At 41.0% G+C, this 15,042-nt stretch overlaps 1 protein-coding gene across 2 annotated transcripts in view; it reads left to right on the top strand.

Moving 5' to 3' along the window:
- Positions 1 to 15,042, top strand: part of atg4a (autophagy related 4A, cysteine peptidase) — a 58,048-nt gene that overhangs the window by 38,497 nt on the left and 4,509 nt on the right. For both annotated transcript variants that reach the window (XM_060832458.1, XM_060832459.1), the window contains 4 exons: positions 864 to 1,048; positions 2,116 to 2,194; positions 5,700 to 5,845; positions 14,703 to 14,759. In XM_060832458.1, the coding sequence (XP_060688441.1) occupies positions 864 to 1,048; positions 2,116 to 2,194; positions 5,700 to 5,845; positions 14,703 to 14,759 (467 nt within the window). The remainder of the gene's footprint in view (positions 1 to 863; positions 1,049 to 2,115; positions 2,195 to 5,699; positions 5,846 to 14,702; positions 14,760 to 15,042) is intronic.

Here is a 15,042-nt window from a genome sequence, read left to right as displayed (position 1 = left end):
GGAGGGATTGAGCTATTGGGAAAGGTTGAACAGGGTGGGGCTGTTTTCTTGGAGGAAAGAGGATGAGGGGTGACCTTATAGAGGTTTATAAAATCATGAGGGGCATGGGTAGGGTAAATAGACAAGGTGTTTTCCCTGGGGTGGGAGAGTCCAGAACTAGAAGGCATATGTTTAAGTGAGGGGGGAAAGATTTAAAAGGGATTTAAAGGGCAACTCTTTCACATAGCTGGTGATGCATGTATGTAATAAGGATGCCAAAAGAAGTGGTGGAGGCTGGTATAATTACAACACTTAAGAGGCATCTGGATGGTTCTGGGAATAGGAAGGATTTAGAGGGATATGGACTGAATACTGGCACATGGGACTAGATTAATTTAGGTTATCTGTTCGGTATGGACCAGTTGGACTGAAGGGTCTGTTTCTCTGCTGTATATGTCGATGACTCTAAAAGGCATAATGGTGAAGTGCATTTCCATCATTATTTTAGTGAATTGTTATGTGCTGCAATTTTGAGAACTCTTGGATTAAAACATTCCCGAACTCGTCAGGAGAAATGTTTTTGTTTCATGCCTTTCTTTTTGGTGTCTTTCTCACTGACCATCTTTTCCTCCCTTCCATTACTTCTAAAAAGGTTAAATTAGTAAGGTTTTCCTTTAACTAACTTTTATTGTCTGTTTTACCAGACAATTTCCACTGTCACAACTTTCCTTTGGCAAACAATGTCATCATTAATGCAATTGTGCAAGGTGGTTTTGTCACACTGAAGACAATTAGTATGTTGGTAGTGACACAGTGAAGAAGCCTATTTAACACCATACATTCTCCATTTGTTACTAATTCTGTTTTTCTTAAAATTCTTTCAGAAAAACTTTGCAAACATTGGTCTGAAAATTGCAGGTTACAAACAGATACCTCACTATACAGAGGTGATGTGTCCAAAAACCAGACTGTATCCGTGCACTGTAAGGATTGGAAACCACTTTTGCTGATCATACCTCTACGTATGGGAATAAACCACATCAATCCAGTTTACATTAATGCGTTAAAGGCAAGTTGAAAATTCATCTCTTCTTCTGGTATTTTTTTATCAGGTGGTTTCTTGATCTTTATGCTTATTGGTTTTACATTGGATCGGGGGGGGCGGGGGGGTGTTTTTAGCAGAAGGAAGACTTATGCCCCAGAGGAAGTTGAACCTGAGAGGCGCCCTATCAGCTTAATGATATGAGCTGTACTATGGCTATTTGTCCCCTTTGTTTAACAAGAGTATATCTCTCGAACATTTGTTGGCAGCAGCCTATCGTCATTCTCAGGTCTCAAAGTCTATAACCTATTATAAATATGACTCATTCAAAACTTTGGCTTCTGAATACTTTTGCTTTGTCAGTAATTTTCAAAATTTACCAACTGGTCACTAGAAATTTTGCGTCTGAAAACATTCCGACCTGAACTCAAATCAAAATATTGTTTGAGAGTATACACCTTAATTAAGTCACTTGCATACTTAAATACTTGACACCACATGTATCTGAAACATTAAATAAAAGCCAAAAGAACTGTGGTTGCTGTAAATCAGAAACAAGCCAAAGCTCAGCAGGTATATGGCAGCACGCGTGGAGAGAAATCAGAGTTGATGTTTTGGGTTGAGTGGCCATTTCTCAGAACTCTGTTTTAAGGAAGGGTAACTCGATTTGAAACATTAACTCTGATTTCTCTGCACGCTTGCTGCCAGATCTGATGAAGAGCTCCTGCCCGAAACGTAGATTTTCCTGCTGCTCAGATGCTGCCTGACCTGCTATGCTTTTCCAGCATCACTCTGATCTTCACTCTGATGTCCAGCATCTGCAGTCCTCACTTTTGCCATGCTGCCAGATCTGCTGAGCTTTTCAGACAATTTCTGTTTTTGTATCTGAAACATTAATTTATTATTTTCTCTTTGGAGTTTGGGTGACCTATTGTATACATCCAGCATTATCTCTTTTTACTTTGGACTTCCAGTATTCATAGTTTAATATCAATTTTTAATCATGTTAGTTAAGCTGAGGTCCGCCACCCTCTCCTAGTAACTAAAACTTTTATTTTCACTTCTCTTAATCTTTTCTTCCTTGTCTGTTTCAGGAATGTTTTAAAATGCCTCAGTCTTTAGGAGTCTTAGGTGGAAAACCAAACAATGCTTATTATTTTATAGGATTTCTCGGTAAGTACTGAATGTAATTACTTGAGTTACCAGTTTCAGTAGCCGTTCAAAATTATAATGTCGGCACTGAGTAATGCAAAAAGATAAAGTAAACTCCGCAACTTGCTTGTAGTCAAATCATATTGCATGGTGGACAAATCAGAACAGAGTACTGAATTGTTCGAGTATTGTACAACTTTGTGATTTTTATAAACATGACTTTAGAGCTCTGGTACAACAGGGTGTGGTATTCCATTCAGAATGTAACATTTTCCTGGTCTGCCAATTGGGATGAGTTACTGATAATTGTCAGATAATCTTTGCTGAATAATTACTGCTTATATATTCTGCAAATGTGTTGCTGGTCAAAGCAGACCATCCAGGACCTCATCACCTCAGGGGATCTCCCATCCACCGCCTCCAACCTCATAGTCCCACAACCCCGCACCGCCCGTTTCTACCTCCTGCCCAAAATCCACAAACCTGCCTGCCCCGGCCGACCCATTGTCTCAGCCTGCTCCTGCCCCACCGAACTCATCTCCCAATACCTCGACACGGTCCTGTCCCCTTTAGTCCAAGAACTCCCCACCTACGTTCGGGACACCACCCACGCCCTCCACCTCCTCCAGGATTTTCGCTTCCCCGGTCCCCAACGCCTTATTTTCACTATGGACATCCAGTCCCTGTACACCTCCATCCCCCATCACGAAGGACTCAAAGCCCTCCGCTTCTTCCTTTCCCGCCGCACTAACCAGTACCCTTCCACTGACACCCTCCTTCGACTGACTGAACTGGTCCTCACCCTGAATAACTTCTCTTTTCAATCCTCCCACTTCCTCCAAACTAAAGGAGTTGCCATGGGCACCCGCATGGGCCCCAGCTATGCCTGCCTCTTCGTAGGATATGTGGAACAGTCCATCTTCCGCAACTACACTGGCACCACCCCCCACCTTTTCCTCCGCTACATCGATGACTGTATCGGCGCTGCCTCGTGCTCCCACGAGGAGGTTGAACAGTTCATCAACTTTACTAACACCTTCCATCCCGACCTGAAATTCACCTGGACTGTCTCAGACTCCTCCCTCCCCTTCCTAGACCTTTCCATTTCTATCTCGGGCGACCGACTCAACACAGACATCTATTATAAACCGACTGACTCCCACAGCTACCTGGACTACACCTCCTCCCACCCTGCCCCCTGTAAAAACGCCATCCCATATTCCCAATTCCTTCGTCTCCGCCGCATCTGCTCCCAGGAGGACCAATTCCAACACCGCACAACCCAGATGGCCTCCTTCTTCAAGGACCGCAGATTCCCCCCAGACGTGATCGACGATGCCCTCCACCGCATCTCCTCCACTTCCCGCTCCTCCGCCCTTGAGCCCCGCTCCTCCAACCGCCACCAAGACAGAACCCCACTGGTTCTCACCTACCACCCCACCAACCTGCGCATACAACGTATTATCCGCCGCCATTTCCGCCACCTCCAAACGGACCCCACCACCAAGGATATATTTCCCTCCCCTCCCCTATCAGCGTTCCGCAAGGACCACTCCCTTCGTGACTCCCTTGTCAGATCCACACCCCCCACCAACCCAACCTCCACCCCCGGCACCTTCCCCTGCAACCGCAGGAAATGTAAAACTTGCGCCCACACCTCCACACTCACTTCCCTCCAAGGCCCCAAGGGATCCTTCCATATCCGCCACAAGTTCACCTGTACCTCCACACACATCATCTATTGCATCCGCTGCACCCGATGTGGCCTCCTCTATATTGGTGAGACAGGCCGCTTACTTGCGGAACGCTTCAGAGAACACCTCTGGGCCGCCCGAACCAACCAACCCAATCACCCCGTGGCTCAACACTTTAACTCCCCCTCCCACTCCACCGAGGACATGCAGGTCCTTGGACTCCTCCACCGGCAGAACACAACTACACGACGGCTGGAGGAGGAGCGCCTCATCTTCCGCCTGGGAACCCTCCAACCACAAGGTATGAATTCAGATTTCTCCAGCTTCCTCATTTCCCCTCCCCCCACCTTGTCTCAGTCGGTTCCCTCAACTCAGCACCGCCCTCCTAACCTGCAATCCTCTTCCTGACCTCTCCGCCCCCACCCCACTCCGGCCTATCACCCTCACCTTGACCTCCTTCCACCTATCCCACCTCCATCGCCCCTCCCCCTAGTCCCTCCTCCCTACCTTTTATCTCAGCCTGCTTGGCTCTCTCTCTCTTATTCCTGATGAAGGGCTTATGCTCGAAACGTCGAGTTCTCTATTCCTGAGATGCTGCCTAACCTGCTGTGCTTTGACCAGCAACACATTTGCAGCTGTGATCTCCAGCATCTGCAGACCTCATTTTTTACTGCTTATATATTCTGCCATTTTAATTCTCCTCTTCACCACACTGACAAACATCTTCTATAACTGTTCGTCATGCAGTTTTTTTTTTTGTTTTGCTATATTTAGTCACAGCAGCTGTGCATTAAAGGCTCTCTGCCTACCTGATCATTCCTATTGACCTGTTTTTGCCTTTTCTGCAATCATCCGTACAATGTTTGTAGAAGTTTTGACATTATAATTTGTCATTTTTCTTCATCCAATATTACCTTATTTTAATCTAAGATAGTCAGATTTTGATATGTCATTATGTTGTATGCAAGGCATTATACCTTTTAAATATTACTATTGTAGTACTGTACAAGCTCACCCCCTCTTTTGTAAAGTTATTTCCTCTCGTTATTTGGTTCCTAGTCATGATGTAGTCCATTCCTGATGAAGGGCTTATGCTCGAAACGTCGAATTCTCTATTCCTGAGATGCTGCCTGGCCTGCTGTGCTTTGACCAGCAACACATTTGCAGCTGTGATCTCCAGCATCTGCAGACCTCATTTTTTACTAGACCATGAAGCAGTCATGTATGATATTTAGTCAATTGTGACTCTAAACTATTTTATATCACATTTATTGATTTTTTTTCCCATTTAAGGTAACATTCTATTAAATACTCTGCCTCCCTCTTTATTGAGCAATTTTATTTTTGATCACATGCTGATGTAGTGCTCACTGTTGTTAATATTGAGAAAGTGCAAGAGCCCCCACTGTTAGAGATAAATAGGTACATCCATGTGATAATGAATAATGACTTTCACTGGAACAATAGGTATACTGACAGTCGATACCTTGACTAAGATGTCTGAGTGAGAATTCATGATTAAACAGCAGGGAACAAGGATTCCATAGTTATAAGAATTAACTGTAACACTCTTATTCTTTGGGAGTTCCTTTTGAGTTCCAAGTGGGCTAGGAACAGCCTGTAATGTACAGGTTTTGGAGCATGAATATTTTTATTGTGCATTGGACATGAGATGTAATGACAAGATCTTAAAGAATATACATTAGTCACTTTGTTTTGGTATAGTAGTTATTTGATGCAAAATTATCTCTTGAAAGCTTTTGAATTGAGCAGTTACTAAATTTTTTTTGCATCATTCATCTGCTCTTGCACTGAATATTCTGTCTATGCAGGAGATGAACTAATCTATTTGGATCCTCACACGACTCAAGCTGCAGTAGACACAGAGGACGATGGGAGTGTGGATGACTACAGTTATCACTGCCAGCGAATACCACATCGTATGAAAATCACACATCTTGACCCCTCAGTAGCTTTAGTGAGTGATACTACTCAATTGTTTGCTGTCTTAACCAAGAGTGATCAGTTTTGTCAGTGGAGCCCATAGCCACAAGGATGAGAACCAGTATCATGTTCAACTTCTCCAGCTCCACCCCTACCATCCCACAGCCCTTGCTTCATGAGGAAGCACCACACATAACAGTATCCTAGTCAAGTTATAAATGCATGAGAATTATTTAAATATTTATATATCAGGATCCAGTTTTCAACTGGATAACGCTAGTTGTACATGCTAAGTCTAGGTTAGAAGCATTGTTGTGATGTTGTCATAGGTTGTGTCCGTGTTAGCGCTTTGCAGAAATAATTCACTTAATAACCACATGTTGCACAAAAGATATTTTTCTCATGTCACCATTGCATGTTTACCTTTTGTGAGTTCACCTACCAGTTTCATCCTTTTCCAGGTGAGATATCCAAATCTTTGTCTAGTTCTTGAACATTAGACGTAGTCTTCTAAAACCTATAGACCTTTTTCACTTATCCACAGCTATGTTTAATTATTTCTTCTTAATCTGTAGTTCATGTTGAACATCATCTACTATAGTTTTTTTTGTTTTTTGTTTTTTTCAGTCACCAAAGCTTTAAGCTTAACTAGTAGAATTTTGTGTAATGTTGCTCAGTTGTTTTTTGCTTGAAAATTGAAGCACATGCCCAGATTTTCTAGTCTTTTGCTCAGTAAAAAAATTGATTCAGAGGGGGACTTCTTGAACAGTATCTGACTTTCATGTTTAAAACATCTGCAACAGATATACCTTGTTGTAACAGCTACTTTTAATGTCTCCTTTTAATTTAACATTTCTGAACATTTTAATGGAGTTTTTTTTTACTACCTGGGGAATCTAGAAGAAGGGGTGGACAGTTTCAGGGTAAAGAGTTGATCATTCAGAACCAAGGTGAGGAGTAATTTCTTCCCTCAAGGTTGTGAATCTTTGGAATTCTGGATTCCAGATAGTTGTGAACTCACCATTCTTGTGTATATTTTACACTTGGATCGACAGATTTTTGATCTGTCAAGGTATGTGGGGCACAGAAGGCAGTGGAGTGAGGTGGAAAATCAGCCATAATTGAATTGAATGGAGGAACAGGCAAAGAGCCAAATTATCTTTGCTTGTTTCTATTTATGTTCTAATCCTTGCTGTTTAATTTTTGAATCAATACCTCCTGTTTATAGATTTACTTCTTCCAGGAGTTTTCCTTTAATGCTTTGTTGATTTGTTTGCATGCTTTAAAATTTATTAAATATATATTTTGTTTTAATTTTTCCTCCTCATAGTGCAAATCTTTTTATTTCTCCAATATCCCATCCAAGTTATCTGGCCTTTCAACTGTTTCGGCCTACTCAAGAATTTTGAAATAAAGCCTTACCACAAAGGAGTGGTGAGCTTGTGAATTTCTTGGTATCTCATCTTGGAACCCCCAATAGGCTGCTCTCACCTTTTTTAATCATCTGCTTTTTGCTTCCTGTTCTTTATTGAATTTCTTTACAACATTTTGGAGAACCCATTCTACCTTATTAATACATTGTAGTTGGGTAATACCAAGCCAACTTTGCAATAAAAGGTAAACATTTAAAATGTTCAGATGGGAGGAGAAAACTCATTTCCACTTTTCTTTGTGAAGCAAGGAATACATTTCTAGACCTCTACAAAAGTGTCGTAGCACCATCTGCTGGTAAAATAGTGATGCAATTATGCAAAAGCCTTACTCCATGTCCAAAAATAGAAACAGGAGTAGGCTGTGATATTAGATGGCATACAAGCAGTGATAATTTCAAAATATATTTAAATGAGTTTTTCTTTTATTCAGTCACAGGATGGGGATGTCACTGGTTAGCCTAGCATTTACTGCTCATCCTTAATTACCCAGGGTCAGCCTGTGCTGTAGGTCTGGAGTTACATGTAGACCAGACCAGACGAGGTAAAGACGGCAGCTTCCTTCCCTGAAGGACATTAGTGAGCTACATGGGTTTTTCCTAACGATTGGCTACAGACTTTTATTGAATTCAAGTTCCATCATATGCCATGGTAGGATTCATACTTGGGTCTCAAAACATTATCTGGGTCTCTAGATTAATAGTCTATCAATAAATCAGTATTCCATCACCTCTCCTTGACCTTTTAATGGTTAGTAATAGCATGGAAGATTTGTAGTGCTGCACTGAACAAGAAAGCTAGAATTTTGTCTCCACCTAATTTTTAGAATTCTAGGAGAACTTTATACACCACCAGGTGAAGCAAAGATTGTATTTCCAAAGTGGGCTCTCTCTGAACTTCTTGCAATAATATTGATTGACAAGACCATTAGGATACACCTGCAGCTTTGGGCATCCTGGTGTACACTTAATGGTAGGGCATGAAACTGAGATTGTGTTACATTGTTGAGTTCATGGAATCAGAATTTTAGTATGACTTCATCTGGCCCACTCAAGATATTTACTCCCATTCCTTTTCCATTTCTTCACATCCTCATTTTTAAAAAAAAAAGTAATTTTATTTCCATCACAATTTTTGGGACTGTGTTTTATATCCTAATAACTGTCGATGTAAGAATATTTCTAACTCTCAACATGGATTAAAATCCCATTGTACTAGCCAAGGAACTTGAATTCTGTTAATCAAATACATCTGCAATAAAATGCTAGTGCCAGTAATAGAAACTAGTGGCTTATCGAAAAAAACACCTCTGGTTCCACAAAAACTCTTTGTGGAAAGAAGTCTACCATTCTTATTCTGCTTAATCCATGTGATTCCCAATCCATTGCACTTTGCTCTTTGGTTGATTCCTATCTGCCCTGACAAGCCACTGTGTTTCCAAAACAATTAGGGATGGATAATAGGTGACAGCCCTGCCAGACATTCACATCCTATGAACGAATTAAAATGAGAACTATTCATTTTGTTTCTTTCATGATCTTAAAAATCGGCCCTCCTAGTTTATCAACTCTCTTGAGTAGAGATAACTTGTTTTCCCAAATGACTTATTAAAATCCTAATCCTCATTGTACTTGCTATTTTTGTGTCACCTGAATATTTCACTATTTTCTCCTCTTTACCACAATTCCAGGTCCTTTATCATATATTTGTATACAAAAAAGATACATATTGTAACTGTTACAACACTGACCCTTGGGGAACACCATCGTTTACATTCTGTCAGTGTTATTGCACACCAGCTGTTCGGGAGTACAGGGTCAGTTGATTTACAGCAGATTTTAATAAGTGCTCCCCGGGAAAGCACCTTGCCACAAGTTTGCTTCCTATGTTCTTGGCCTGACAACAGCCACACAGCCCAGTTACGAAAAAGAAAATCTCCACAGGAAGGTTTTGTGGCCTACAAAATGAATATTCTCAAATGAATGTTCTTTACTTTGTCCTAGCATTGAGGATAAATTCTATCTGCTTTTCTATCTGAGTCACACATCAATACTGAAAATGTGGTGATAAGAAGTGCCTATTTCGAACCATTTGTTTGATTATAAAGAGACCCTTCACTAAGCTCGATAGTCATGGCGGTAAGAGTGCAATTTTCCCTTTCCCAAAGATAGTGGAAGGAGAAATAATTGGATATGTCAGACCTGAAGAGCAATTCTCATCCTTCTCACCATCACCTCAGTTAAGTGCTGGGTGAGAAGGTCCATTGGTGACTTGCTTGACTTGTCAGCAATTGGCCAATTAATAGCGACTTAAGGTCGTCAACACACCATCTTCCTAAATACCTTCTCCCAGCAGGCAAACAAAAGTGGCTAATTTCCTGACTAGGAAACAATCCTGGTGTAATCCAGAAGCACAGATTGTCTTGGTTGGGGAGCTGCCATGTATTTCCTGATCCATTTCCATCCAGCCCTGACCCCTTTCCCCATGAACCCAATCCCACATCAAGAAGAAAAGCATGACAGTTTCTTGCAGTTGGATCCTTTGAAGAGTAGGTGTGGGTCACTGCTGTTGAGGCAAGTGATAGGGTGAGACACTCTGGTGATCTGGTCTATTATTCCATCATGCGGTGGCGTGTTAGTTGCTTCGTAATATGCCTACTCCACACCGCCACCCCCCCCCCCCCCCCCACCCCCCCCCACCCAACCCGAGTGAAACTTTACGAAAGGGAAGCTTTTTCTCTAAGTTCCTGAGAAAGTGACACAGGAGGATTCGATTTGCTCAAAATGAAGTGTATACTGTTTTTTCTATTGAGTAAGCTTAAACAATCTGAACACAAGACAGCAACAATCAAGGAACAATGTTCCCATTTGTGGAATAATGTAGAATCTCAACTTTTCTATCAAAGAGACAGTTGCAAAATGATAATGTCATTGAACGGTCTAGATGCTTAGATTAATGCAGTGGAGATAGTAATTCAAATCTCATGATAGACACTGGGAATTTAAACTGTTAATTAATCTGTTGGTTTGGACTATGAGATTATTGTGAAAAGTCTTTGTCTCATTAATGTCTTATGAAAGAAATCTGCCATCTTTACTTTATGAATGCTTCCAGACTTTCAGCAAGGCAGTTTATTCTTGGTTTAACGACCAAGCCAGTCAATTATATCAAATTGTGATAGAAATGTTGAGACAGAATAAAAGCTGATGGACCACCCAGCATTGACAGGTTCTAAAACAATAAAGATGTTCCCTGTATTGCTCCAAGTCTGACATAGTCATATACATAGAATCATAACTTAAGCCAATTGCTCAGACTTCTAAATCTCCACATCTGATGTGGCAGTCATGAAGGAGTGGCACTGAATTCAATAAAAACTCAAAGCAACAGAGCAAACATGGGCTGAAAGCTAACTAATGCTCAGCCTCCCCTTACTAATCCATGCTTTTTGCTGAATATACTTGGAAGAAGCACTGACAGTGGCAAAGGTTCAGAAAATATTTGGGTTGGAAACGTTAACATCTATTACCAAGAATGCTGAGTAGGACTACCACTGACCAAGTTGGCCAAGGATAGAAAAGCAACAACACAAGGAGAAACATAGTTGACTTTGTCTTTCTTGATCTACCTATAACAGATGTCTGTTACAGTATTGATGGGACTGACCAGCACTAAGTCCTGTGAAGATAAGTCCTGTCTTCACACTGAGGACATTCTTCGTCATGCAGCTCAACTGGGCATCCATGAGGAACTAGGGGCCATCAACAGCAGCAGAACTCTACTCAACTACAATCTAAAGGCACAGCTCAACCCTCACTCTGACATCACCATCAAGCCATGGAACTAATCCTGACAGAGTATGCAACAGGCATATCAAAATATAAAATTCTACAAAACAAGGCCCCATGCATGCAATATATAGAACGAAGCAATTTTACCATCAAGGTATCAAAAAAAATCCCTGAAGCCTGCTGCACTCAGTCATAATCATACAGCACGGAAACAGACCCTTCAGTCCAACTCATTCAGGCCGACCAAGTTTCCCAAACTAAACTAGTTCCATTTGTTTGTGAATAAAGGTGAACAAATTAAATAACTAGTTCGAGGAAGAGGCTCAATACTGGAGGAACTCAGCAAGTCAATCAAAAAGAGAAGGCTAAAGCACTTGCAACAATGTCTGGCCATAAATCCTAAGTGGATAATCCATCTCTGCCTCTTCCAGATGCTACTGTTCATTTAATTTGATTTACTCCATGTGATGTCAAGAGATGGCTGTGTACACTGAATACAGCAAACACTGATTGTCCTGACAATATCCCAGCAATAGTACTCAAGATATTATTCAAAACTGGTTGCGTCCTTGGTCTAATTGCCACTCTACTGGAACAGTGTGGAAAACTGCAGGTGTATCCTGTTCTCAAAAAGCAGTACACATCCTAGCTGACCAGTTATGACTCCATCAGTCTGCTTTTTCATAAGAATGATGAAAGGTTTGACAACAGTGGCATCAACAGCATGATCACTAGTCCTCAGTAGTTTTTGCCTGGATAATTCAGCTCCAGATTTCCTTTACAGTCTTGTTCCAAACATGGACAGAAGAGCTAAATTCCAAAGGTGAGGTGAGTGTGAATCTTCCTGATAAAAAGCAGCATTATAATCAAATATATCAGCATTGCACACCATAAATGTGAAGTCGATGGAAATCTGGGTAAAAGCTCTCTACTGTGTTGAGTCGTATCTAGCACCTAAGGTGGTTGTGGTAGTTGGAAGTCGATCATCTCAACCAATATGTCACTGCAGAAATTCCTCATGTTGGTCTCCAATGTCCAACTATCTTCAGCTGTCTCTCAACTAAACGTTTGGTCTACCTTAAGCTCAGAAGTTAGAAGTTTTGCCAATAATTGCGCAGTTTTCAAATCCGTTCATGACTACTTACAAAATGGAGCAGTCTCTTGCCACCTGCAGGAAGTCCTGGATAACATTCAGGTTTTTAAGCGGAAAGCAGAATTTGTACCGGGCAATGACCATCTCTTGATATCCAACAACGTTACCATCACAAAAGTCTCACAATAATATCCTTGAAGTTGCCATTGATCAAAGACTTAACTGGATCAGCTGCATAAATGCTGTTGCTACAAGAGCAGGTCAAAGGCTGAGAATTCTGGAGTAAGCAACTAACTTATTGAATTCTCAATCTGTTTGCCACCTGCAAGGAACAAGTTGTGTCTGATGGCATTTTTCTCACTTGACTGGATGTTGATCTAGCTCCAAAAACGCTATCAGCTTAACATCTTTCAGGACAAAACGACTGTTTGATTGGCATGCTATTTACCACCTTAAATATTTAATCCCCTCCAATATCAGTTCTCAGTTGCAGTAGGGCATACCATTACAAGATGCCCTGCATCAATTCACTGAGGCTCCTTTGACAGTACTTTACAAACTCCAAGCTACTACCATCTTTCACAACACATTGGTGATAGTCAACATCTGGCTATCTCCAATAAGAAGCAATCAAACACTGATCCTTGACAGTCAGTGGTGTTACCATCACTGAATTCCCCACTATCAATATACTTGGGATAACTATTAATCAGAAACTCAACTGGACTCTTGCCACATAAACATAGTTTAGCTACAAAAGCAGCCCACTATCTACAAAGTACAAATCAGAAGTGTGATAGAATACAGCCCACTTGCCTGGATGGCTGCAGCTCCGACAACATTCAAGAAGCTTGAAAACATTCAGGTCCAAGCAGTCTTCTAGATTGGCACCACATCCACCAGCATCTATTCCCTCTAGCCCCCACACTCAGTATTAGCAATATGTACTATCCACAAGATGCACAGCAGAAATTCACCAAAGATCCTTAGAAAGCACCTTTCAAACCCACAATAACTTACATCCAGAAGGACAAGTGCAGCAGATACATGAGAACACCAGCACCTAGAAGCTCCCCTCCAAGCCCTGCTCACCATCCTAACTTGGAAATACATCACTGTTTCCTCACTGTCATTGGGTCAAAATCCTGGAATTCTGTCCTTAAAGACATTGTGGGTCAACCTACAGCATGTGGACTGCAGCAGTTCAAGAAGGCAGCTCATGACCACCTACTCAAGAGTAATTGGGAATGGGCAATAAATATTGGCAAGCCAGTGACGTCCACATCCCATGAGTGAATTTTTTTTTAAAAAGGCCTCTCCCGGACAAGTCACTCATGATCTGACCTGAAACTTTATCACTGTTCCTTAATTGTTGCTGGATCAAACCCCTGGAACTCCCTTCTTAACAGCAGTGAGTGTACCTATTCTATATGGACTGCATGGTTCAAGAGCGATTAGTACAGGCAATACATGTTGGCCTTCTTGACACTGCCCACAAACCACAAATGAAGGAAGAGAACAATAAAGTCTAGTGAAGAAATCTGCAGTTTCCCATTATTTGTCCATCAAAGAAAACCCTATGTGCTAGACCATTGACTTACAGAACAATCTGGCATGAAATGGGAACAATTGCAGTCATCTGTGGTTACAGAATACTACTAAAACAGGTCAGCATGTTAACCATCAGCAGTTCCTTTGAGTACTGTGAAGTTCTCTCACTTGGGTATTATATACCGAATCTTCCACCTTAGTATTGCAAGTTCTCATTTTCAATTACTAAGCACACCATCTCAGAGAAATAATAACTCCTAACAAATGCAACTTTTTCCTCTTATCTACACCAGTCGGGCTAGTCATTAGACCGCTATTAGGCTTAGTTGTGCTTCATTGTTACACTAACAAGGGGTAGCAACAATTCACGTGAGTGTCATGAGTTTACTTTTCAGCTTGATATTGATTTCTCTCATTGACTCAACAGAACCCATCTGGTTCACTCATTTCCTATAGGGAGAGAAATTGCCATCCTTACCTGGTCCAGATGCACAGCAATGTGGTTCACTCTTAACAGCCCTCTTAGCAATTAGGGATGGGCAATAAACACTGGCCTCCTCAGTGAGGCTCTCATCAAGTGAAAGAATTTTTTTAAAATTCCTGTAACATGTAGAGTTATCGCACTTTGAGCGTTTCTGAGCAATGAGGAAACCTGGTTGAGGAATACATTTTGCACCATGGATTTGTTCTATATGGGGACCTTCAAGAAAAATGATCATTAACTGCTTTCAGATCTTCAAGAATGCCACTTTGAAGTGAGGGCTGAGATCAAAGATAGACTTGGAGTTTATTGTTCTTTATCTTTGTATTTCCCACTTATCTTCCTGGGGGTAAACAATTCTGTTACACAAATGCACCTTGCTGGGAATTTGTCTGTGAGACAGAGTGAACATTCATCCAAGTTATTATCAAACTTAAAACACTTTAAGTCAAAGTGTTTTTCTATATATGTTTCATGTCTAATTGCATGAGCTTACACTTTGTCTTCCTTTTCATGTATTCCACGATGTTTGTTTCTCATTGCAGGGATTTTTTTGCAACACTGAAAGAGATTTTGAAAGCTGGTGCAATTCTGTGCAAAAGGTACAAAATTAAACTTTTTTTTTCAGTTTTATTCTGATATCTCTTTTTTGAATTAAACTTCAAGATAAAATCTGTGAAGATTACATGAGATCAAAGGAAATTCGATTAAGACTGAAAAGGCGATGAATTAAGAATGAACTAAAGTAACCATGATCCTCCCATGTTTGAATAATCTGTTACTGTGCAACACCAAGGCTTAGAAGATCATTTATTTATTTTTTAAAAGGTGCAAATTATTTTATTTTGCCTTGAGATATAAATGCCAAGGAAATTTAGTTTATCC

This window comes from Hemiscyllium ocellatum, chromosome 11 (genome assembly GCF_020745735.1).
Source record: "Hemiscyllium ocellatum isolate sHemOce1 chromosome 11, sHemOce1.pat.X.cur, whole genome shotgun sequence".
Classification (NCBI taxonomy): domain Eukaryota; kingdom Metazoa; phylum Chordata; class Chondrichthyes; order Orectolobiformes; family Hemiscylliidae; genus Hemiscyllium; species Hemiscyllium ocellatum.
Note: the sequence above shows the minus strand (reverse complement) of the source record. Positions and strands in the feature narration are given on the sequence as shown.